This window comes from Amblyomma americanum, chromosome 10, assembly GCF_052857255.1.
Source record: "Amblyomma americanum isolate KBUSLIRL-KWMA chromosome 10, ASM5285725v1, whole genome shotgun sequence".
Classification (NCBI taxonomy): Eukaryota; Metazoa; Arthropoda; class Arachnida; order Ixodida; family Ixodidae; genus Amblyomma; species Amblyomma americanum.
In genome coordinates this window covers 123,935,191-123,960,192 of record NC_135506.1, presented here as the reverse complement: position 1 = coordinate 123,960,192, position 25,002 = coordinate 123,935,191, and the positions used below count along the sequence as shown (strand labels likewise).

At 45.9% G+C, this 25,002-nt stretch overlaps 1 protein-coding gene and 1 pseudogene across 3 annotated transcripts in view; both read left to right on the top strand.

Moving 5' to 3' along the window:
• The first annotated feature begins 6,663 nt into the window (after positions 1–6,663).
• The window catches only part of LOC144107268 (TBC1 domain family member 25), a 131,833-nt gene continuing 113,494 nt past the window's right edge, over positions 6,664–25,002 (top strand). For 2 of the 3 annotated variants that reach the window (XM_077640274.1, XM_077640273.1), the window contains exon 1: positions 6,668–6,891. In XM_077640274.1, coding sequence (XP_077496400.1) covers positions 6,838–6,891 — 54 coding nt within the window. In that variant the 5' untranslated portion in view covers positions 6,668–6,837. Of the gene's footprint in view, positions 6,892–25,002 lie in introns of all 3 variants that reach the window. The other variant, XM_077640272.1, reaches the window with a different exon arrangement.
• LOC144108932 (U2 spliceosomal RNA) lies at positions 9,512–9,650 on the top strand (annotated as a pseudogene).

Sequence of the window (25,002 nt, the reverse complement as noted above, 5' to 3'; positions counted from 1 at the left end):
CAGTAGCCAATGTAATCAGAGCATTAATGACAGAAACAGTAGCGCACAGCAATGCGTCATCCCGCCAGTAACGGAAGAGGAAGTAAAGAAAGCCATAGGAGCAATGAAAAGGGGAAAACCAGCTGGGGAGGATCAGGTAACAGCAGATCTGTTGAAGGATGGAGGGGAGACCGTGCTATAAAAACTAGCCACCCTGTATACGCAATATGACCTCGACTGTACCAGAAGCTTGGAAGAATGCAAACATTATCTTAATTCATAAAAAGGGAGACGCCAAGGACTTGAAAAATTACAGGCCGATCAGCTTACTATCCGTTGCCCACAAAGTATTTACTAAGGTAATCGCTAATAGAGTCAGGGAACGTTAGACTTTAATCAACCAAATGATCAGGCAGGCTTTCGTAAAGGATATTCCACAGTAGATCATATTCACACTATCAATCAGGTGCTGGAGAAATGCGCAGAATATAACCAACCTCTCTATATAGATTTCATTGATTACGAGGAAGCATTCGACTCAGTGGAAACCTCAGCAGTCATACAGGCATTGCGTAATCAGGGTGTAGAAGAGCCTTATGTCAAAATACTGGAAGATATATGTAGCAACTGCACACCTACCATAGTCCTCCATAAACTCATCAGTAAAATTCCAGTAAGGAGGGGCGTCAGGCAAGTAGACCAGATCTCGCCAGTGTTATTCACCGCCTGTTTACAGGAGGTATTCCGAGGCCTGAATTGGGAAAAGTTGGGAACAAGAGGAAATGGAGAATACCTACGCAATCTGCGATTCGCTGATGACATTGCCTTGCTGAGTCACTCAGGAGGTGAACTGCAAATCGTGATCAGTGAGTTAGACAGGCAGAGCAGAACGCTGGGTTTAAAAATTAACATGCAGAAAACGAAGGTAATGTTCAAAAGTCTAGCAAGGGAACAGCAGTTCACATTTGGCAGCGAGGTGCTGGAAGTGATAAAGGAATACGTCTACTTAGGGCAGGTAGTGACAGCTGATCCGGATCATGAGAGGGAAATAACTGGACGGATAAGAATGGGGTGTAGCGCATATGGCAGGTTCTCTCAGATCATGAATGGCAGTTTACCAATTTCCCTCAAGAGAAAAGTCTACAACAGCTGTCTCTTACCAGTACTCACCTACGGGGCATTAACGTGGAGGCTAATGAAAAGAGTTCAGCTTAAGTTAAGGACAACGCAGCGAGCCATGGAAAGAAAAATGATAGGTACGTGTAACGTTAAGAGACCGGAAGCGGGCAGAGTGGGTGAGGGAACAAACGCGGGTTAATGACATCCTAGTCGAAATCAAGAGGAAGAAATGGGCTTAATTGGGCAGGGCCTGTAATGCGAAGGCACGATAACCGGTGGTCGTTAAGGGTAACGGAGTGGATTCTAATGGAAATTAAGCGTAGCAGGGGGCGGCAGAAGGTTAGGTGGGTGGATGAGATTAAGAAGTTTGCAGGCGAAGGGTGGATGCAGCTGCCAAAGGACAGGGTTAATTGGAGAGACATGGGAGAGGCCTTTGCCCTGGAGTGGGTGCAGTAAGGCTGCTGCTGCTGCTGCTGATGATGATCCGGACGATGTTATTTTCGGAAGGACCTTCGCCGAACAGAACAGCCGCTTAGCCGACCGTTGTCCTTGACTGCATAGGTAGAATGAGCCTCGTGCTGAAGAAGTGTCGCTTCGGTGAATGCCAAATTACTGTGCTTCGTCATCTGGTTGACAGTTATGGTGCCAGGCCCAGCCCACTGAAGACTGAAGCTGTCAGCAGTGTCAAAGAGCCCAAATCGCTGAATGAGCTCAGGAGTTTCTTTGGACTTTGCTCGTACTTTCGGCGCTTCGTTTCCACGTTTTTTTAATTATCCTACCCGCTCACATGTCTCTTTCAGAAAGGAATTCGTTCCAAGTGGACTGCCGAGTGTGACTATAGGCGTTTCACCAGCTCAAGTTTCTTCTTACCTCGCGGCCCGTACTGCGTCATTTCTTCCCGACAGCTCCCACTGAACTCCACAGTGAAGCCAGCAGAATCGGCGCTGGTGCTATGCTCCTCCAGCGCCATGAGGGCAATCAGCACGTTGTCGCTTATGTAAGTCACACCCTCAGCAAGTCCGAAAGCAATACACCGTGACAGAGCGAGAATGTCTCGCAGTTGTTTTCGGCGTACAACGATTTCGTACATACTTTTATGGACGTGTTTTTACAGTCGTCACAGACCATATCATTCTCTTTGCCGGCTTGTAAATCTGCTCGACTACTGCGGTCGGTTGGTCCGGTGGGCATTACACCTCCAAGTGTACAATTGCACAGTCTCACAGTGTTTGTAACTTACAAAAGTGGCAGCCAACACAACGACGCTGACTGCCTCTCGCGACTACCGCTTGCGACTGCTAGTTCCGATCATGAAAACTTTGACTGTTATCTCGCTGCTGTTTCCCAAGAGTTTCCGCATCTTGGCACTTTCGAGAAAAGAATTGAGCCGTGATCATCAAATTCATGAGCCATGATCATAAATCATGGACATAAAATGGGTTACAAAAGTGCTGAGTGATGGTCGCAAAAAGTGCTGAGTCATTGGTCTCAAAGTGTCACAGAAATGTGCTGAGTCATGGGTCACAAAAGTGCTGAATCATGAATCACAAAGAGTGCTAAGTCATGGCTCACAGAATGGATCATAAAAAGTGCCGAGTCATGGGTCACACGAGTCAGAAAAAAATTAGGCGGGGTTTTGGTGTCCGCCGAGATGTCAAGATCTGAGAGCTATTGCGCCCTTTCCTTTCCTCAAAACACGTACTTTCGGAGTCCTCCACGTAAACAGACTTAAGTGCCGTCAGAATTTTTTTGATGCTGTCATCTTTTGTCATGAACCTCCTCCCGTCCTTATGAGTGACCGCGGCCGCCAGTTTACGGCAGATGTTGTGGAAGAGTATCTGCGCCTTTGCTCTTGTCATTTTCGCCACTCTATGCCGTGCCACCCCGAGACAAATGGCCTCGTTGAACGAACAAATCTGACACTGACGAACATGCTTGCCATGTATGTCCATTCCCGTCATAAAAACTGGCGCGACGCGCTTCCTTTCATTACACACGCCTACAACACGTCGAGTCATGAAATAACAGCTTATAGCCTGTTCTTCCTTCTTTATGCCCGTCTCTCTCGAAGCTACCTGGGCACCATCTTCTGTCTCGACACCGAGCCTTCTATTGCAAGCACCCACTGTCGCGCTGAAGAAGCCCGTAGGCTTTCCCACGCGCACCTTGGCCTCGCAGGACCCGTCTAAGCAGCATTAGAGCGCCGGCGCAAGGATGTCTGCTACCTGCCCGGTGGCGTTGTATGGTTGTGGGTGCCTCTGCACAAGCGTGGTTTGTCTCAGAAGCTGCTGTCCCAATACACAGGCCCGCTAATTGTTTGGTTTGGTTTGGTTTATGGGGGTTTAACGTCCCAAAGCGACTCAGGCTATGAGAGACGCCGTACTGAAGGGCTCCGGAAATTTCGACCACCTGGGGTTCTTTAACGTGCACTGACATCGCACAGTACACGGGCCTCTAGAATTTCGCCTCCATCGAAATTCGACCGCCGTGGCCGGGATCGAACCCGCGTCTTTCGGGCCGGCAGCCGAGCGCCGTAACCACTCAGCCACCGCGGCGGCTGGCCCGCTAATTGTGCTAGCCCGCCTCAACGACCTGAATTACGTGGTCCCTCTCCAATCGATGCCGTTCTAGGAAAGCCCAAGTGGTGCATGTCGCACGGCTGAAGCCCTCCTACTCTCGGGGCCCTGACTAACTAGTTGGCCCAGAGGGCGTCCACGAAGAGGGAAGTGTCACACGCTACCTATGGACGCCGAATTAAGGAAAGTACTGGGACGCGGAACAAGAAGCTCGGCACCTCCGCGCTCAAGCACGCCCTGGTCGACGGTCCGGCTATGTAAATAGCCTTGTTAATAGAACTTGTAACAATATAATACCTGGCCAGCCAGGCGCAAAGCACGGAAGACGGCACAAATGCAGGGCTATGCCGTATTTTTAATTCCGCTTCTTTTTTTTTTCGCTACGTTCTGCGAAAGAAAACCAACTCGACCAGACTTCTGTTATTCCAGCTGGCTGGAAGCCATGCATGGTTCTTTTTAGTCGCTTTTAAGCCCCACATCGAGCTGACTGAACAATATTCTAGACGTCCCGATAATGTCCCGAACGGACCTTCCTGTGTGTGGAAACTACAGTCGCCACGCGGTGGCCGAAGTTGGATTGAGGCTTAGCTTCTATGTCACGAGCACTGCGTTTATTTTCTTTAATAAAATGAATTGGAAGTGCAGCGCCACAGCTCCCATTAGGCAGATCAAATCGGCATGAGAAAAAATTCAGTTACACTTTAACATCGTTTTATAAGGAAGTCGAAGGGTCCCTGCGATTTCTTCGCTATTTCCGTAACTTCGTTATTGTGATAGCCAACCTTGGTTGGAACTATCGCATGTCAGCGGGCATTACACTACACCTGCTATTGTACGTTTTACTAAGGGCAACGCAGCTAGCGTTCACCGCCAGTGTGCGCTGCGCGAGCCGTCAACGCGGGCACCCAGCGCCCACGGGGCGGAATACACGTACTACGTATAACCGAGTATGCCAGCCTCTGCAACGCTCGCCCGTTTCTACCGCTGGCCGCACTAGCATCAGGACCCAGAAAATGGGCCTTGGAGAAATAATGTCGTAGAAGACAGGCGAAGATTTAATCAGAATACCTAGTTCCGTTTGCTAGGCGGTGACGTCAATTCCGGCCACCGTAAATGTGGGCGCGCGTCGACGATTTCTTTTAATTTCTTCGAGAATACCGGTTTTGTTGGCTCTGCCGCAAAGCACATGTGCACGCGTGCTACAACACTTCACCGCATGACAGAAGTGTCTTGTAGAGAATGCATACGCAAAACCGAAGGTCTTGGCTGTCAACTGATACCATCAACACCAGATACAGGTGTATCTGGCGGGATACAACGAACCTCCAGTCACCCCACAGGCCATTTCACGCTGGGCATGTCGACTCGTAACGGTGCTATTCGACGTGGCAAACTGAAATCGCTGAGCATAACCTCTTCTGTCGACCACTGCACAACACATGTGGGAAACCTCCCACCACACGCGGGCCTGCACTGAGCATTTGTCTGTAAAATTTTATGCTTCGGCAAGTGGTTTGACGCTGGCGCCATACTCCGCCTGAAAACTGGGCACGCGGCTTACTGAACAAAATGCCACGCTACGTGGTGCCCACAACCCGCTGTGTCATGTTTGGCCTCGAAAAAGTCATTGGAGTTCGTCAACCTCTTTGCTGCACACGGCCCACTTCGAGCGCGCAGCTGCTTCTCTGGTCCCACATGTTGTTTAGTTTCCATTTTCGCAGATTAGTCGTATAGTTAAAGCCGTTTGGCATAGTTCGCTCGGTGCACGCAGTTGACGGCACCCAGAACCTTCGGTTTTGCGTATGCATTCTCTACAAGATTCTTCAGTCGTGCGGTGAAGTGCTGTGGCGCGCGTGCACATGAGCTGTGCGGCAGAGCCAACCAAAGTGAGTATTCGCGAAGAAATGAAAAGAAATCGCCGACGCGCCCTCATGTACGATGGCCCGAATTGACGTCACCGCAGTGACGAAGTTACGGCAATAGCGAAGAAATCGCGGGGACGCTTCGACTTTGTTATACAACGAGGTTAAACTAGCTGTAACTGAATTCTTTTTCTCATGTCGATTTGATCTTAGCAGCCTAACGGGAGCTGTGGCGCTGCACTTCCAATTCATTTTTTTAAAGGAAATGAACGCAGTGCTCGACACATAGAAGGTAATCATGGAAGGTCCGTTCGGAAGATGTGCGGGACGTCCAGAGTATTGCTCATGCAGTCAGCTCGATGTGGCGCTTTAACCGATTAAAAAGAACCAGGCATGGCGTCCAGCCACCTGAAAAGCTGGAAGAACAGAAACCTGGTCGAGATGATTTTATTCGGAGTACATAAAAAAGAAATTAAAAACATGCCGTATACGTGGCCCTGCCTGTGTGTGGTCTCCCGTGTTTTGCGCCAGGCTGTCAAGTCAGGTATTGTGTTTTCCATGCTGCCAGCGGGCAGCATTTAATGTGCGGACCGACTGCAGAACCCACACAATCCGACCGGGCGTACAATTTATATTCGGCGGAGCGTATACGATTGCTACTAGAGCCCAGTCGGAATTCTTGAAAGCATACATGTAATTCGAATACAAATTTCGAATTCAAGTCAACGCCTTGTGGTAATACTTATAAAACTCTCGAATGTACCCTTTTTTTTCCTCAGTGCTCAAGCGAACCTCTATTTGTTCTCGTTCACTTTCGGTAGAGAATGCATGCTCCTATTTCACGATTGCGTAACTGTCCCAATCATACAGGATCTGTGCGTCAAACGTGCCGTACAAATGCACGTCAAGGTAGATGTGCACGTTTCACAAAAAAATACAACCGCAATTGTTAGTATTTACTGATCGTCCTGCCACCTGGCGTGAAAAAAATAAACTAGTATTTACAAATTTATAAGCTAAAGCTTCAGTTACTAACTGTGATATAAAGCAATTGATGACGCAAAAATTTGTTGTTTTGAAAAAAGAGGTTGGGCGAAGTTGGCAATTGTGGTTTGTCAACAGCTGTTACACAAGAACTCCGGAGCTCTGCATCCGGAATGGCGGCTGCCTGCCGTCGCGTCGTGCGCGGATCTCGGCTGTGCGGCGTCTCGACATGCAGCGTCTCGCATCTTTGGCCTCGCCGGAGCACCACAAGCCCAAGATTTTTGTGAGACGCCGTTAACACCGAGTACGACGCCGCCATGTCCGGACTAATCGGCTTCCACACGCGTGAAGCCATCCGCGTCAAGGCAAAGGTGGGTATCCAGTGCCATTTACCTTGCGGGAAAGCTGCCTGGCGGTCTAGCCGGGCCCAGCAGTTTCGGTGCGCGTAGGGAAAGTGGTGCTCGAATGAATTTTCCTGAGGCTACGCAGTGCGGTGCCTCGGCGAACACGCTAGTACCGCTCTCCGGTGCTCGTTTACGTCTCTCTCTCAAGAACGGAAGCGAAAGTTTGCGGCGCGGGAACCAATGTGCCACGTAAGTACGTATATGTGACGAGAGCGCGGCCGCCGTCCACGGGCATGAAGCATAACGAGGGTCTGCCGAGGGCCGGGCAAGCGTGTGCGCCATCGATTACTGTCACGTTTGCCTCTTGTGACCTCCCTTTGAGCGGTCGAGCTCTGCCATTTCCGCATCTGCGCGCGCGCGGAGGCAGCGAGCCGAATGAATGAACGGCGAGTTCTCTGCGGCCGCGCACATTCTGGCGCCCACGAGAGAGCTTCTCGGAGAAACGGGAATCCCTGGCCTTTGATGTTAATTGTGGCGTGCAGAAAACAGCGAGCAAGGCGCAACACGGTGCGAACCAGCTGGACTGTATACCGTGATTGAATGGGCTCGGCACCCCTGTGGTTCTCATTTGTGAGCGCATACACACACGGCCAGCCATTCATGGCGCTGACCTCTGCTGTCCGCGGCGGTGGATTTAAAACATGCTCTTCAACATCAGCATCGTGTGGTGCCGTGTATGCCTAGGAAATTAAGTGCGCCATTCGGGGCATGGCTTTTCAACAGAGCGTTTTGGTTTATGAGGCGAACAACCACTGTGCCACTAACTATATTTAACTGATATCGCTTGGCTGGCAGTGTGCAGATCGTGATTGCAGGTGTCATGATGACACGTTATATAACCAACCTGCTTTCGGCACATTATTGTTTATTATACCCTTGGGGTAGAAACGTACATTACAGAGAGGAGGGGCGGATGCAGAGGCATGTGCGTTGTACAGAAAAAAAAATTATTAGTAAACATATACCCAGTTAAAAAAAAGTAAGAACTCAAAAAAATCAAAATGAAAGAAAAGAACAAGGAGGTACAGAAAATGTTAATAAATACAAAAGTGTAAGAAGGAATACAAAAAGATATGCCGCCACCATCTAGAAGAGGTTGGAGTAAGGAGCATTAGCCATTTGGTTTACTAGAATTGATATGAATAAGGTAAAAGTGAGGTACACCAATGGAAATACGAACTTGACATCTTGGATTCATAAGTAACGTCACCAATCAGTCACCAATTGGATATAGCAGTGACATCACCAGCCAATCACCAATTCGATATACTAATGACGTCACTGGTCAATCAACAATTGAATTTACTATGGGGGCCGCCATCTTGAACTCTTTGGACTTAAAAAATTTTACACCGAAGAGAGGTGGTTGCAGAGCCCAAACAAATCAAGAAACGTGATGAGTAAGAGCTGATGCTCTTAAAATAAAACAAATAGTACAGTTCCTAACAAACATAAACAAACAGCCATGATGAGAATATGTACACCAGCTATGAAAAGGAGCTTTGTAAAGTGGATTTAGAGTTCTCAATTCCAGATATGGTTATGAGTGATGCTGACAGGTTATTCCAGTCATTGCTTGTCCGGGAAGAAATGAGTATGAATATGCAAACGGGTTTGGGTGTGGAATATGTACCTTTTTGCTGTGGTCACGGTGAAATGAAATGTGTGATGGTGGTTGAGCTTAAAGATAGCGCAAGGTTGGGTTATGGTAGTATATTTAATGAAAGAGAGACAGGCGAGGTAACTTTCTCCGGGTCGATAAAAGTGGTAGCTGTCAGTAGGCTTTCATGTTAGTAACACTAGCAGTCCTTTAGTAGTTTAAGATAAACCGGGCTGAGCGATTTTGTATTGCCTCAGGAGACTGTATGAGAGTTACGTGACCGGGATGCCAAGCAGATGATATGTATTCAAGTTGTGGACGAATGCAAGCTGTGTACAATAATGATTTTAATGATGATGGTGCAAGGGAGAAATTTCGGCGCATATATCCGAGAATGCTACTGGCTTTAGCAGTGATGTAATTGACTTGCAATTTCCAAGATACCTTATTGGTGAGAACACCCAGGTACCAATGATGTCACAGATTCTAATTAGACGTTACTTAGCATATACGTGGAACTTGTGTGGTTGGTTTGAATACCCTCATTGATTAGCATTTTGTTAATATTTAATTGCATACGCCATATATTACACCATTCAACAATATTATTGAGGTCATTCTGAATTTATAGAACATCTGAAGCATCAGTTAGTTTACGGTATAAAATGCAGTTGTCTGCAAAAAGGCAAATTTGGGAAGAAACGTGAGAAGGCAAGTTACTTATGTAAATCAAGACGAAGAGGGGACCTAGAACCGACCTTTGCCATATGCCGGATTGGCCTGGGGCGGAGGGTGAGTTCACTTCATTAGTGGCTACAAACTGAGTGCAGGATGTGAGGAATGCATGAATCCAGTCACTTATTGCAAGGTCTGTGTTTAGGAAGCTTAGTGTGGGAAGAAGTAGTGCACAGTTAACTTTGTGAAAAGCTTTAAAGAAATCAAGAAATATGCAGTGAGTTGAAAAGCAATATTATATAGGCATGCAAAATCTTTAGTCTCCGTAGAGTATCTGTTGCAGGTCCAATTGGACTTATTTTTGGAAATGTGGCGGAGAGTTTGAAGTTTGCTTCACTTCCGCCACTGGTTGGCCCGGTATTGCACTACCTCCGGGATCGGCCTTGTCTTTGGCGCGTCTATACTATTCTGTCTTTCTATCCCATCTTTCAACTCTCCTACTATCTGCACGTGGTAGCGATTGTGGCTCGGCTAGAGCCAGTGAGCAGGCCTGTGCACTTTCCTTTTCTTTCTTCCTGGCAACAACAGACAGACAGACAGACAGACAAGCTGAATTTCACAAGAGAAATTTTTGTGGAATCTATGCTGCACACTGGAAAAAAGTTATCTTCAACAAAGTAAACTAGGTGCATGTATATAATGTGTTCCATAATTTTACACGGTATGGATGTAAGGGCTTGTAGTTGAGCGGATTACGTGTTTGGCCTGACCTGTGGATAGGGATTACCTTTCTAGTTTTCCAGTCATCAGGTATACTGCCAGAGTTATATGAATGTGAAAAAATGCACTATAGTATGATTGAACAGTATTCCACAGTATTTTGCAAAAATTTGACATTGACCTCGTCGATTCCGCAAGATAATTTGGGTTTTAATTTATTTATTATAGCTTTGATACCTGTTGCTTCATATATTATGGTTTCCACGCGGGGATAATTGATAGCATTTACAACTGGCATCTGACTGGTGAGTACTGGGGATTTAACTGAGTGTTTAAGTAGTTTGGAACAAAGGTTCCCAAGAACTTGTGAATATTGAAAAGACATTCTTATTAGTATTACCTCTTGTCATATTCCAAAAACATTTTGGATTAGTCTTCAATAATTGTGGAAGAGTAGTGGTGAAAAATAAAAATTTAGTTGACCTTGTAATATAAGGCTTTGCCACTTTTTTGTACGCTAGCTAATGTGTTGGTTTTGAAAGGTGGTTAGCTGGACGAAATAAACTGCTTTTTTTTGTTTGATAACCTGTTTAAGTGTTTTTAAGGCATTGTGTTTAAGGTGCTTTAACTTGTTTGAGGCACTTTACTGCTGGGGTAGGTGGTTCTAAGGGGGACGTGTTGGATGATTAATTCTGAATTTTTTTTTTGAACATGCACCACTTAGTTTCTATGGGCCGAACCTGACAAAGTGGTACAAATACATCTAAAAATGAGCATAGGTCACTGTTGATGGTGGTGTAATCAGCTTTGTTATAAACCCGAAATATTCTTTTCTATCGACTCATTTTTGTTTTAGAGTCAGAGTTAGCATAAAGTGTAAGATATCATATTTTTTCACAACACCCGCCCGGGAAGGTGTGAAACCGCAGTTAAGTTACCCGTTGATGACGCGGAGTAAGGTCAAGTAGTGATGATGTGTTTTGCGTTACGTGTGCAGGAAGACTAACAATCTGTGATTGGCTGAACATTATTTGGCATGGCTTCTGTGAAATAGAAACGCCCCACCTTAAAACGAATGTAGTACCATCACTGAGTCTCTATGCCAGCTGGTGTTCATATGGGAAACCAGCAGTTTTATTTTCTGTCTGTTATTTCATGCGCAAATACCACACCTGTACATTTAGTGATATTTACAAAACTGACCCGCGCTGTGGCAGCAGTGGAAGAAGGACCAGTTGAAGTGGAATTGTATTATTTGCTGTCTAGCAAAGGTATTGTGCTAGCGCATTTTAATTTCATTGTGAGGGTCTCATGAGAAATAAAATTTTTAAAAGCATGTTCCTACATGGATGTTTGCAGAATAACAAAATGAAATAACTGCTAAGTGTTGTTTAGTGAGCTTTCTAATGATAGTATAACAAAAACAATAATGGCTTCAGGAACAAGAAAATATGAAAGTGCGTGCAGTGGGATGCGTGCAGCATTTTCACATAGATGAGACAACATGCCACAGTGTGGGTCGCATTTCCCAAAGGCTAATTCTTGTGTAAGAATCAACTTCACTATTAATGCCACACCAGGTGGGGTCCCTGCTTTTTGTGTCACCATCACCCTTATCATTCAAGTGCACCATCAGTAAGGGCAAGCACATACAGTACAGAAAGTTCATAGAAAAATTTTCATTGGGGAAGAAAAACGGGGTTCATGGCTTGTTCCAAAAAAATAATAGCTTTGCCTCCCGACTTCTGCAGGTGAGTCCACTGCTGCCTTGGAAATGAGTTATGCCAGTATTTGGTAGTGTACAGCTCTGCGGGATGCACTAAAATAAGTTCGCTTGGAACACCTGTTGAGGCCTCGGTGACTGAATAGGTTTCTTTTCTCTTTTTTGTCCTGTCATACACACTCTGGTGTCTCAGCTAGCTTGGTCCTTTCAGCTCTTGGATATGAGGTCGTGGACTCCTAACCACAGTGGCCACAACACGATGCATGCAAACCAGAGAAATTCTCATGTGCCGTTTTTTTCATTGCAGGCTAGAAAAGCTAAGCATTTGAAATTGACTTTTAGCCGCCACAAATGTGTCTGCATATTGTAGGTGTAGTTTCTGCCTCTTAAAACTAATTGTGAACTGGCATGGGTCATGATTGTACAGTTCTTCTCAGGCACCAAGTCTGCTTCTAAGTAGATGTCTCTAAGCACGAATAAAAGGTCACTAATTATTTTTCATCGTAGACAGCTCCTTTCCTTCACCGAAATACTATATCCCTGGCTCCGAAATTTCCGCATTTGACTCCTATAAATACCTTGGTGTGACCACTTCCCATTCTCTTAATTGGCCTACCCATCTCTAACATTACTGAACACTCCAACCGTGTGCTTGTTCTTTTTAAGCTGTAACCTGCGACTAACACCTCCTTCAATAGAACTGCTGGCCTACTTAATGCTCGTTTGTCCCATGCTGGAATATGCATGTGCAGTTTGAGGCCCTCATCAGTCAAATCATTCTCGCTCCCTGAAATCCCTCCAGAATCACGCAGCAAGGTTCATTCATTCCGACTACTACTTTCAATCAAGTGTTACTAATCTGAAGTCAAAATCTAATCTTCATGCATAAATTCACGTCGTAAAATAGCCAGACTATGTCTTTTTCATAAATTTGACCTCTCACCACTTGGAAACTGTGCTATCAGGTCTGCGCACCGCATTTCTCATTGTCTTAATCACAGCAAAGCAGTCTACTGACCATCTGAATATACCACTGCGCATCTAAATGCTTTCTTTGTCTGGACAGCAAAGAGTTGGAATCGCCTTCCTGCCAACGCAGTTCATCACTGTCATCCAGCACACTTCAAGGTATTAACTGAAAGATTCATGGAAGAACTGTAATAGCCCACCCCTCTTGTAACACCCTAATGGGGGCATTTGGGGCATAAACAAATAAATAAACTGCCAGCATACTGGGCACATCAAGTAATTGCAGAAGGTGTTCTACCCCATCCTTATTCTTCTAGTTATTTCGCTGTCATGATTGGCATCTGCGGTCACTACCTGTGATAAGAATATATATTTTTTTATCACCTCAGTGCCTCACTAACTGTCGCAAACTGCTGTTCCCTTTGGGAACAGCTGAGAGGGTGCACATGAGTCGAAATCAGGAGGGGAAAATGAACTGGGCCAGAACGTGTGGTGTGGTGGAAAAGTTGATTACCAAGGGGAGGGAGTGTGTGGATGTGGAATAAGGGGGAGGTGAGGTTTCGACACTTGATGGCAATGGCTGGCATATAGGACTACGCTAACTGGAAATCAGTGGGGGAGGCAGCGGACGTATCATGGCCGTTGGTGGTTGCAAATGTATACTCTGTTTCATACGTGGCATGCAATCTTAAGGAGGCTACACAAATAGTGTGCCTGCGAATGCTTACCATTCCGCCGCATATCACCTGTACTTTTAAGAGCCTTGGTTACAGTTTTGACGAAACATGGGATTGTATAAGGCGATGGGCTTGGCATTGCAACTCATGGACAAGGCAGCCAGGCGTTCAGTTATTAAACCCTCTTGTTGTAAGTTTTACTGATAGCGAACTACTTTTTGGTAGTGGATGTAGCTAGTGCGATTAGGCGTGATAACCTTGTATCACTCTGCCGCATGTCACACTTATTCCTCAATGTTTCGATCATGGGCTGGAAGGAAACATGGTAAGGAGTAAAATGAAGTGCAGGGCAGTGCCAGTCATGCTATTTGAGCACTGTTGCCCGTACGTTTGACATTTGGCGAACTACTTTTTGGGTGCGGACATAGGCAGCGTGAAGAGGCACGCTAGCTTTGGCTGCGTCGCACACTGTGTATGACACAAACTGTAGAGGCACTATCCAATGCATCGCTTATTCTGTTATCCATAGCACTTAAGCTTTGTCTTGGCTCATTGAAGGAGCAGTTTCAGCTTTGTTTTGTTGTGCAGTTGCAGTCTTCTTACTGGCCTAATTGGCTGCCTCATCAGGCACATTGTACTCTTACAGTAGCAACCACTTCTGAGGAATGTATTCGGACCTTGCCAAATATATTTGTCTTAGTGCTGGTCTGGGTTATGGTTTATGAGGCTTTAACGTTCCAAAGTGACTCAGGCTGTGAGGGGTGCCTTAGTGCTCTGGAAATTTTGACCACCTGGGGTTCCTTAACGTGCACTTACATCGCATAATACACCGGCCTCTAGAATTTCGCCTCCATCCAAATTAGACTGCTGCGGCTGGGATCAAACCTGCGTCTTTCGGATGAGCAGCCGAGCACCATAACCACTGAGCCACTGCGGCCTTGTTGGTCTTGTTGCGTGGTTCTCATTTGCATTGTTCGTTATAGGTAGGCTTGCTCCCACGACCTTTCCAATGGATGACACTCATATTGCCTTTGTGGTTCTCATGGTATGAGGTCTGAAATGAGTGCAGGCAGCTTTCAGACTAGCTCAGCTAGGCACTCTCTGGGATGGCCAGTGGCTTCCCACCAATCTCACCCATTTGTAATCGTTTTTTCACTGTTGATGATGATAATTCACTGTTCACAGAGTAGACAGCGCCTGCTAGGGACCTTAGCTCTCACATTAAGTGCCTTGCTCTGTTCAGTTGCCCCCTTCCACACTTCTCCTGAGTACTTCTGAGCTGGCTCACTGTGATAATCATGGTAGCATCATTGTATTGCATTCCCCTGTGCTGAGGTACACCCACTGTGAGAAAACTGTCATGGAAGGTGACTCAGCCAAAGGACTTAAATTTCTTTGTGCCCAAGGTCTGTTGCTTGATATGCATGTAATGGTGCACTGTGAATTCACACGATCACAGTTAGGCTGCATATATATGTTTATTTATTTATCTGTATTATTTATTTCAATGCATATAAATTAAAGTGTACAGGGGTGTTAACAAAAAGTTATATTGGCAGAAGCACAGTGAACCATGTAAACGACAGTCAAACATAGCCAGCATCGATGCAGCTACAAAATCTTCAGAATGGGTGTACAAAGTATGAAAATTTTTACTTGTACGGTGTGAGCTCCTGACATAAAACTTTATCATAGTGTATAAGAAAAAGAAGAAAAAAGCAGTCGTGGCATATGGTGCAATTATTTTGCCTGTAGTGCTTGTAGGTGCTGCGTGTAAATATGGTGAGGAAATAAAAATTCTTTTGCGAATATTGCCTTCCATAAACTCCTGAATTTGAATGTACATGTGCATTCACATACAAGCACATGAGTGCGTGCATGCACTACAGTAAGTTGGAGCTCTGTGCTAGTTGATTTGGATTCATAATGGAACTAGCGCGAAGGATGAGGGTGACAGGAAGAATGACATTAAGTGTCGTACTTCTTCGTGTTGTTCTCAATGTTCGCGCTACTTTCATCATGCACGCATGCATCTTAGCAGAAGGGAGGTGTGCTTAAGAAACGTATGTTTATAAACAGTACACTAATGAGAATTTGACTAAAACAAAGGGACTTTGACGTTGTTGTTTTGCTTCAGTTGCTGTTGGATACTGGCTAGTCGGCTAAAATTTTTAAATGCTAATTATTGTTTTTCATACATTCAGTTAATTTATTATGCCAATGTTGTCGGTTGTCATGACGTAAGGAGTAAAGGTTGATGGCTTGCAGAGTACTGATCAAGCTAGCTCTTCAGTTGTAGCCAAGGAGTACTTCTTTTAACAGGAGAAGAGTGCGGTGGGTTGGGAATCAAACATGAGGTCAAGTAGCCTTTTGCTTGACATGTTCACACTGTGACTATTCTCTGTGCGACTTTCACTTAACTCCACCCTTCTCCATCAAAGTTAACAGACTTATTGAACAGCAATAGACACCCTCACCACAATGGGTGAAATGGCTGGTCCCTGGGAACTGCGGGCGATTCATGTTGATATGTCCTTTGTTTTGAAATAAGGCAGGGTGGTCGCTCCGTAGGCTTTTTAGGCTGACAAGAACAGAAAACTGGGCGAGTTGGAATGTGTTCATCTTTAAGCAGCGCGAAACACAGGACAAGAGGAAGAAACACGAGACGACACGAGCGCTATTTTTACTTTTAAAAAAAATTTTTTTGCCGCAGTCGACAAGCGGTTTTTTATGTGTAACTGTGCATCTGACCCTCCCTCGGCCATCCCGGCCCTCCAGCTTCTTTCTTACTGCACTGCAGACTCTGCTCAGCTTATTCTTAGCGGTAAAAAGTAGTTTTCACCGCTACGACATAGTGCTCGTGTCGTCTCGTGCTTCTTCCTCTTGTCCTGTTTCGCGCTGCTTAAAGATGAATTTTTAGGCTGCAATTCTTGTGCATTCAGCCTAAGTAGGACTGGACCTAATTTTATGTGGATACTCCAAAGTCGGTGGTTGTGCTTATGTTGCATATGACCCCTACTTAGAATAATAAATGCTGACACCAGCTTCTACTGTGCAGAGGCGTGTGGCCATCAGCCACATTTTCAAACACAGGAGTCCATAATATTTACAGACTGATTAAGTATAGTATCAACACTGAATTTAAGGAAACTCCAGGGAGATGTGTTCTAAGCACATCAATAAATTGCTTCGTCGGTGTCTATGGTCAAGGCCTTAGGTTAATAGTGTGCTGGCTTCATGGTCACCACAGTATACCTCGCATTGAGATAATCGATTGGCAGGCTGTACAGTCTAGCCTGTGTACATTGAACCCAGAAATTTAGAACTGTTGGCTATATAACACACAGATTATCCTCTTGAATATTCTGTGTAAAATTAACTGGAAGTCCCACAGTATATCGAATTTTATTTTGCTATTTGTAAGTGGTGCTTCACCTAAAGTGCTCATCGATCATATTTCGCATGCGGAGAAGGGTCATCTGCGTGGCCTTGGCCACCTGCTGGGAGTGCTATAGCACTACGAGATTGTCTGACGAGGTAAATTGGCATGCTTGATAGTGGCCTTCGATCTCTTGTGCTCATTTTTCACGCTGCATTGCTGTCGTGTGGTGAAGGCAACTTAACTTACTAGAAATAGCGGCGGGCCTCGACTGGCATGCTTTGCTGCCGAAGGCGTTGCAAAATAAACTGTGCTTTAATTTTAATGAACGTTTATTCTATTCAATGTGTAGGTGGTAGCAGGGTTATACGTCTCATGACAAGCAGTGGCTAGTTTCAAGGAACTGTCCTCTGTGGCTTAAATGCAAAGCAAAACAGGCTTTGTGGTACCTAGCAAGCGGTGAACTGTCAGTGTGCCGGCAGGTGGCACGTTGTTGCAAGACATGCATCGCTGCAGTTGGTGCAGTGTATTCTTGCTTTTAGGTAGCAGAGATGCTTATTTATTGTCTTTTGTATAGAATTATGGATAAATCATGCTGTTTCACAATCCTCTTTGGGTTCTATATATCCTGGTTTTCCTGTATCAGCCACTCTTATGGATGTGGTTTGCAGTAAACATATGCATTCTAAGATCTGAAACCACACACACACACAAAACTTTGGACACGGTGTGACTGGGACAAACATGTAGAAAATAATGTGCGCACCATTGAATCAAACTTTGTCATACATGCAGATAAAAGGACAGGCACACTCTGCGAATAGGTCATACATAAGCAGAGCACCAAGTGTGCAGCCTTTCATTCTGTGCTGCACTTCCTGCTGATGTGCCATGTCAGTTATTTAACATCCAGGGTACCGTTACATGAGTCTACCTTCAGGGCATAGGGCATGGCTCACTCTAGAGCTTCAGTCCCTTGCGAAAGTGGTGGTGGTCAGGGAGGCTGCTGGACTAGCTATTTTCATGATTTCCTTATTTCCCTCTACTCTTGTCCTATACGCTAGTAGTCCTTTTTTTTTAATACTTTCAGGCGCCGTTTTTTGTTTTGTTCAAAAACAATTATTTTTCTGCCCAAACAGCTAGTGTATTCAGGTCTCAGGAAAGGCAAATTGTTAGTTTTGAAATGTGAAAGCCCAGTGGGCAAGTTTTTACAAGCATGTGGAAAATTCCACACAAACTGTCAGATTGGTTAGAAATAGTAACATCGAAATGCCCAGATTTGTTATGTAAGAGCTCGAGGGATCGTAGAAACAGTTTATGTTTTGAAGGTCTCATTACGCTTGACAGTAAGCATAAATAATTCATGTTATTACTGGCGGAAAAGCTGCCTGCATAAAAATTGCGAGTGACGTGCTGCCCAGCTCACTGTTTAGTGAAATATTATTTATGCCTTCGCTGTATGGCACTAACAACTATCGTATTTGTGAAAAGAAGGCTGCTGAATTCGACTGAAACAGTGAAATCACTTCCAGGTGCAGCACACTCTCAGAAAAAGCTGTGAGTTCCCACTTGTCTCCAGAAGGGTTAAGCGTCACCTTCATATCATGTGGACTAAATACATTGGCCGTGGTATTCCTTGGTCAAGCTGAAGCTGGCCTTGCGTCATTAAAACCACAGCATCATCATCACCACCATCATGAGATTTGTATGCTAGAAATTCTCCAGATGCTTGAAGTGGAGCCAGTGTGATACATCATGGGCTTGGCTGGTGCCAAGGTTTATTTTGAATCGCCAGCCACCATAAAAGATGCTAGGCCTGCTCTCTGTACACACCACACTCGATCACCGCTAGCCAACTGTTGCTGCTGTGGCCTCTGAGAAGACCGGAAAGGAAATATGGCCGGCTAGTGATCAAAACTCCACCAAACTACTACATGAAATGTAAAGAGTGCAGTTCATCAATCTTAACTTCCGGCCATATAGCCTTCAATATTCAGTCACCTCACCACTGCAGGTCATGCTTTCATGCGCATCGCACCCATGCTTACAAGTAGAAAGATTTTGCACACACACATGACATTGACAAGTTAACTACATTGGCGTACAGTTGCCTGAGGGTGGTGAGACTGTTTTGCATGTAATTTCTGTTTACCAGTGTCAGAAGTGCTTAGAACAAGGTAACTTCTCATTGTCATAATAGCCGCATTCTCAGCTCATACTGTTACCTATGTCCTGGCACTCTCATATAAATTTTCTCGCCGGGTTTCATGTGCTGGGTTTAGTCCGTTCTGTCAGATGTTTTTCCTTTTTCCGTAAAACTTTAATATATAGTGCACTTTTCCTCAGTCATCTTAAATACTGCTATCTTGTATGGGGGACAACAACTTGCACAAATATTCACAGACTGCTTGTCGTCCAGAAAAAATTTCTCTGCGTCATATGCAATAAGCCTCACGACTTTCATTTTGCTCCCCTTTTCCATGATCTTAGAACCCTGACACTTCCTACCTTATTGAATCACCTCCTGGTTTTATCCTACCGTAAAGACACAAAGAATAGAACAGGTAATCTTTGCTCTCTCGCTAATCTCACAAAACGCGTAGCTCTCTACACTACTCGAGCTCTGGAGACTTGGTGTGTTCCTCATTCGCGAACTAATTATGGTCACCAAATGTTAAGCTACAGGTTGCCGAAGTTACTAAATGACCTTACTCAATGTAACACCAATGTGCTCCCTTGATCTGTAAGAAACCTGCTTGAAATATTTTACGCATTACTGTTGATAAGCTGTGTATGGCGTTTTTCTTTTTCTTTTATTTTCGCTTTATTGTTTGAATTTGATATTTTTGGGTTTCTTGTTTTGCCTTTGTTTAGTATTTAGTCTATTCATAAGCCTTCTCTCTGCCCTGCTGCAGCCACTGTAACAATACATGGGGCCAGTCAAGCTGCCCCTGAGCAGCTTTTTCCCCTTGTATCCTCCACAACCATTGTGTCTCCTTGTTTGTGGAAATAAACTCAAACAGAACAGATTCTAGCAAATTGTAATGCACTGTTTTTACAAACCCACTTCACTGCAGTCAACAACCAGCGTGCATAAGAAAAAAAGGAAAGACAGAAAAATTGTAATTAACATCTTGAATAATAGAGTAATATAAAAGTACTGCGCAGCCCACATGTATGAATACACTGTAGTTCACGTGAATACAACGAGCAAACAATGGTTAATTGGCAATGTTTCAATTGTGTAAAAAAGGACGAGTGGTCAGAGACCGTATACAGGTAGATCACTGGGCAAGCTATTCCAATCCGAAATGGCAAGAAGGAGCGGTGAATATTTAAACTTGTTTGTGTGTGCCATGAAAACACTAATTTTGAAAGGACGATCCATACGTGAAGATGTATGGTATGCCGGTCGAAGAACAGCTTGGCGAAAATGAGAGTTTAATTATTACTGTTTTCCGCACGTCATTTCGTTAAGTCGTGCGAACTGCAGAATTACGCCTGGATATTTGCAGACCCACATACATTGGGCTCATGTGCTTTTCTGCCATGTGTCGAAGTCCGCTTTGTGAACTTGAGGCTTGTTTCGTTGCGGTGAGCCGCTGTCCTCCCGTCCAAGTTGAGCGCACGCCGCATCCGTGCTCGCATGTCGTGGCGATGGCTGAGGGGGCAGTTTGGCTCGCACTAAGCTGTAACCAGCTGGCGTTTATTCAGAATCCGTGTGCGCGAACTGCCGTGCAAAAGACCAAGCTGCGAGCAGCTGACTTCCCGCGTCTTCCCCCCACAAAAGTCGATGTTTGCCCGGAAGCGACTCGTACACGTTTCCAGCTTTGCGGTTGCTCCTCCCCAGTGTCTCTGTGTACTGTGGTGGAGTACGTCCTCAGCTGGGCAGGCGCGTTGGCCTGGTCATCGCAGTCCTCAAACACATTTGACGTACCCTTTTGACGTGGCTGAGAGGCAGAATCTGAAAATATTAAAGATTTTGCCGGTTAAAAGAGCAACGGGCGAGTGCTCTGCAGGCAGCTTGTTGTATCGATCCATAGCAAGCATACCGCTGCGCTTCACAGGTCGGTGCACAACTGCCGCCGGCACAAATGCTGGCGATAACTTGCTTAAATTACGAGCAGAGCGCTGTGACAGATTAAGAGACTGTTTACTAAGGCAGACGAAGGCACCGAGCGAATACATAGCATGTGCGAGCGACGGTGGTGCTCGCCGCGCAGAACCGGGCCTGGGAGCGTTTCACTACATCTGAACCTATTCGCTTGCATTTACGATATCCCTTCGTGCATGTCAGATGGTTTTAGTCGCGGCGAGCGGACGAGCTTAGATATGATTCGTCGCCGCCGCATTGACTGAGCGACAGCCGGAGGTACAAGCATGGGCGAACTTCACTCTGCAGCTCCTCGAAAGTAGCGAATGGGGCGTGCACATTGCAATGCAGACGGTTCGCAGAGAAGGTCGCGTAGGAAGCAGCACTGCCGCAAGCTTGAACCACATACATTGGACCTGAATTCAGCAATGGACCTGCAGTGACGTCCGCCGTATCTTTAGAAAATGAAATTGGTCCGTCGGACGTATCTTTAGCCGCCACGTTTTTTGCTTGGTCTAACTGCGTTCTGTTATGAATTCTGTATTTGTTACCTTATACCTGTTGTACTTTGTCGCCTGCCCCCTCCTCCCCGTTGTAATGCCTAATGGCCTTGAAAGCTGACTTACTCAAATAAATACGTTAAGAAATGAATACCTCTGCATTCTTGATTGTCATTTGCTATTTGATTGTATATGCTTTGACTTCAAAGTTTTCGACAAAATTTGCTGCTTGCTCTTTCTTCATTAAGTTAAGTTAATCTTGGCTATAAATTTTTATTGGGGTAATAAGACTTTCTTGCTAATTGGTCTCAATTCATAGTAGCTATGATAGGAATGACAATTATAATTGTCATTCCTATCAGCACACCTTATACATTTTGGCACCTACCTTGTCTTCGTCAGGTAAATTAATGGCCTTCCTTCCTTCTTTACTTAAGCCACCGCGGTGGCTCAGTGGTTATGGCGCTCGGCTGCTGGCTCGAATGACGCGGGTTCGATCCCGGCCGCGGCGGTCGAATTTCGATGGAGGCGAAATTCTGGAGGTCCGTGTACTCTGCGATGTCAGTGCGCGTTAAAGAACACCAGGTGGTCGGAATTTCCGAAGCCCTTCACTACCGCGGCGTCTCTCATAGCCTGAATCGCTTTGGGACGTTAAACCCTCATAAACTTTCCTTACTTTTGTCAAATATTAATCTTTCCACTGACGTCTGCGGAATCATCTGTGAAATCATGATCGATAATGGTGGTAATGTTCTTTAGTCACAACTAAATTCTGCATACAAGTTCCATAGGCGAGCGCAGGGTTCTCCATTGAGGCAGCCATATTTCACCGCAAAATATAAAATTGCATTCTATAATAAATTATTCAGCATATGTTCTTATTCTCACGTGTAACATCGGCTGAGGAAGGCAGTCCCTGCATGCACCGCTGAGGCATCAGTGTGACAACGCGCTTCTGAAGGATTTCCATTCTCTCTAAGCCACAGAAAACATACGATACACCCGTCTTCTGTTACTTTCAAAGAAGAACAAGGAAAGATTGCCTCTAAATGATCCGGCAAGTTAACAGTTCTGATCACGGGTCCTCAGTGGAAAAGTATGTTATACTGTTAAACGTACGATTCAAAACCGCGTAAACACGACTTAAGAATGAGCAGCTGGAGTATGCTCGCTGCGTTGGGCTCGCGCTAATTTCGAACCTGCTGGGGTTTAAACTTCACGTGCGCCAACTTACGGGAAAAGACAAAGCTGTGGGGTGAGCGCTTGCCTATTCTGCCCAGACAATGTTGCAGTGTGCCCGGATGCTTCCGGTCGTTCCCTCGTGCATTGCGCGGCGGAGCACGTCTTCGCCTCTGCCTGCTCATCGCGGCAGTACCAGCGTAGGCAGGTTCGATATGTCATGGGTGTGAGCTATAGAGTCTAAAAATTTAGGTGATGGACAACCTGTTTGCTCCGTGTGTAGGTAAAAAAGAGCTGGCATGACATCATTTGTTACCTACGGATTGTTATGTGCAAGCTCTCGGTCCTTGGTCCACATGCCCGCGCTTCAGAAGTCGGTGCAGGAGCGCAGACGGAGCAAATGCTATTTAGTGATAGCTGCAGGCTGCTTAAATTGCGAGCACATCGAGGTGACAGATTACGGGACTGTTTACAAAATGCACCGAGCGAATGCGATCGTTTGCCGCCGTCGCGCTTGCATGCAACCTGGTGGGGGTGACAGTGGTGCTCGCTGCGCATAGCCGGCGCCGTTCTGGGCAATTTGTGGGAGAATAGGCGAACTTCTCGTCGCGGCTCCCCTCGAAAGTCGCGAGGGCTGAGCTCGGCGTATACCCTTAGCGTGACGGGCATACGATGGACGGGCATTTACAGCGAACGTCCGCCGTATCTTAATCTGAATCGACTGGGAACGTCGGACGTATCTTTATAGTTTAATTAGACACTTGTAATTTTAGTAGTGGCGCCGTGTCACTGGCTAGGAAAGCGAAATCCGATGTGGTGTTAGCGCAGACTTCAAAACGCGACCAAACAAGCATTTTCGTTCATCGTGTAATGACCATAGCATTGTTGCACCTTTGAATGTGTATCTCTCTTCACCCGGAAAATGCCACGTACGAAGCAGACTCCTCGCGCTTCCGGAAAACATGCCATCTCTCCACCAGGGCAATGCAGGCGGATGCGGTTGATCTTACTTTATTTCCTTGTCTGGATATTTCTGTGCCCAGCAGTAGCGGTAACATTGGGGTGTTTTCTTAACTTTGACGGATTAGTTTCCTTATTTCTTGTGTTTCTATAGGGAGTTGTGACCTTAGGAAAAGAATCGTTTCAAATCAAACAACAAATATGCTGTCTGTGGACGTTAGTTGTCAAGCCCAACTCTTGCTCGAGTCTGACGAGCAGATACCAATTAGAACACACCATTAGCATTTGCGAGTCGTGAAGGGCGTGCGGCCCCCTGTCGCTTGTGACCAGGGAGCTGCTGGTGTTCTACAGTACCTATCTTAGCACTAGCAAGGGTGACCCGCGGATCGCCTTTCCGAATTGCGTCTTTGGAAACGAACGTCGTCGGTACTGACTGTTACCAGCAAAGAAAAGCCGTATCTGTAAGGAGCTTCCCTTTTCTGAGGCGCTGCTGATCACCCTTCTAGAAATGGCCTATAGACTGCTTACAGACTCTATTGCCTTTCTATAGATATTTCCTTTTGTCTATTCATAATCCACAGAATGTAGATTGGCAAAAGGCTACTAAAAGCGTATATGGACATAAATCTATAGATTGTCTATAGACTGTATATGGGATTTTTATTGTCTATATGGACTATTCTGTAGGACCTGTCTATAGAAAGCCTATAGACTTTATAGACAGAAGTCTATGGACAGTCCATAGACTCTAAATAAAATTTTTTTGATTGAAAGATATCCAAAAGGTACAGTGTTCAGTGCATGGTAAACCTGGGGAATATCTTGTTAGAATGTCGATGCCGGCGAGTGATGCTTTAGGGATAACGATTTCAGTGGTGAAAGGGAACCTTTGCCAAAGAGCGCCGCGGCTTGGGTCTGCTTGAGTTGGCGTCAAAGAAGTCGAAGGGAAGATGACGCCGGGACGACCAAAGAGGAGGTGGGGAGAGGCCTTTGGGAGAAGCGGCTAGATCATCCGGGACCGGACGCTTGGGATAAGCAGGAAGAAGACGTGGACTGAAAGACCCCTTTGCCAAGCAGCAGGCCAGGGGGAAACTTGTACGTACCTGCCGCAAAAACCTGGCCCCGCGGTCCAGTCGTCGCTGCGGGGATGGCCGACGTTTCCGGCTTCGATCACTCGTTTTCTTCCCGGTTCCCGCCACTGTGCACACTCGTGACGTTGCAGCCATTTGGTGGCGATAGCGTAGAGGTTGAGCGTCCGCCTCGTATGCAAGAGGACCGGGGTTCGGATCCCGGTGCCCCGGAATTCTTCACCGCGTTTGGCCCGTTTCACATGCATGCGATTTCCGCCTGCGACACTGCGAATTCTGTCGGTCTGCGACTGGGGAGGGCCGTCGGTCTAGTCGCAGACGGCTTGCGATCGAGTTCCGTCCGGTTGGAATTAAGTCGCAGCGGCGGTGTGTTCGCTCTGCGACTGACCATTGGGGAGCGCCGAGACGGCGTGCGACGTGGGGTCACGTTGGAGCTGTTGCCGCGGTGGAAGCAAAACTGCTTATTCTAATCAAAGCATTCGAAATATTGCCTTGCATCTAAAAATACGCTGGTC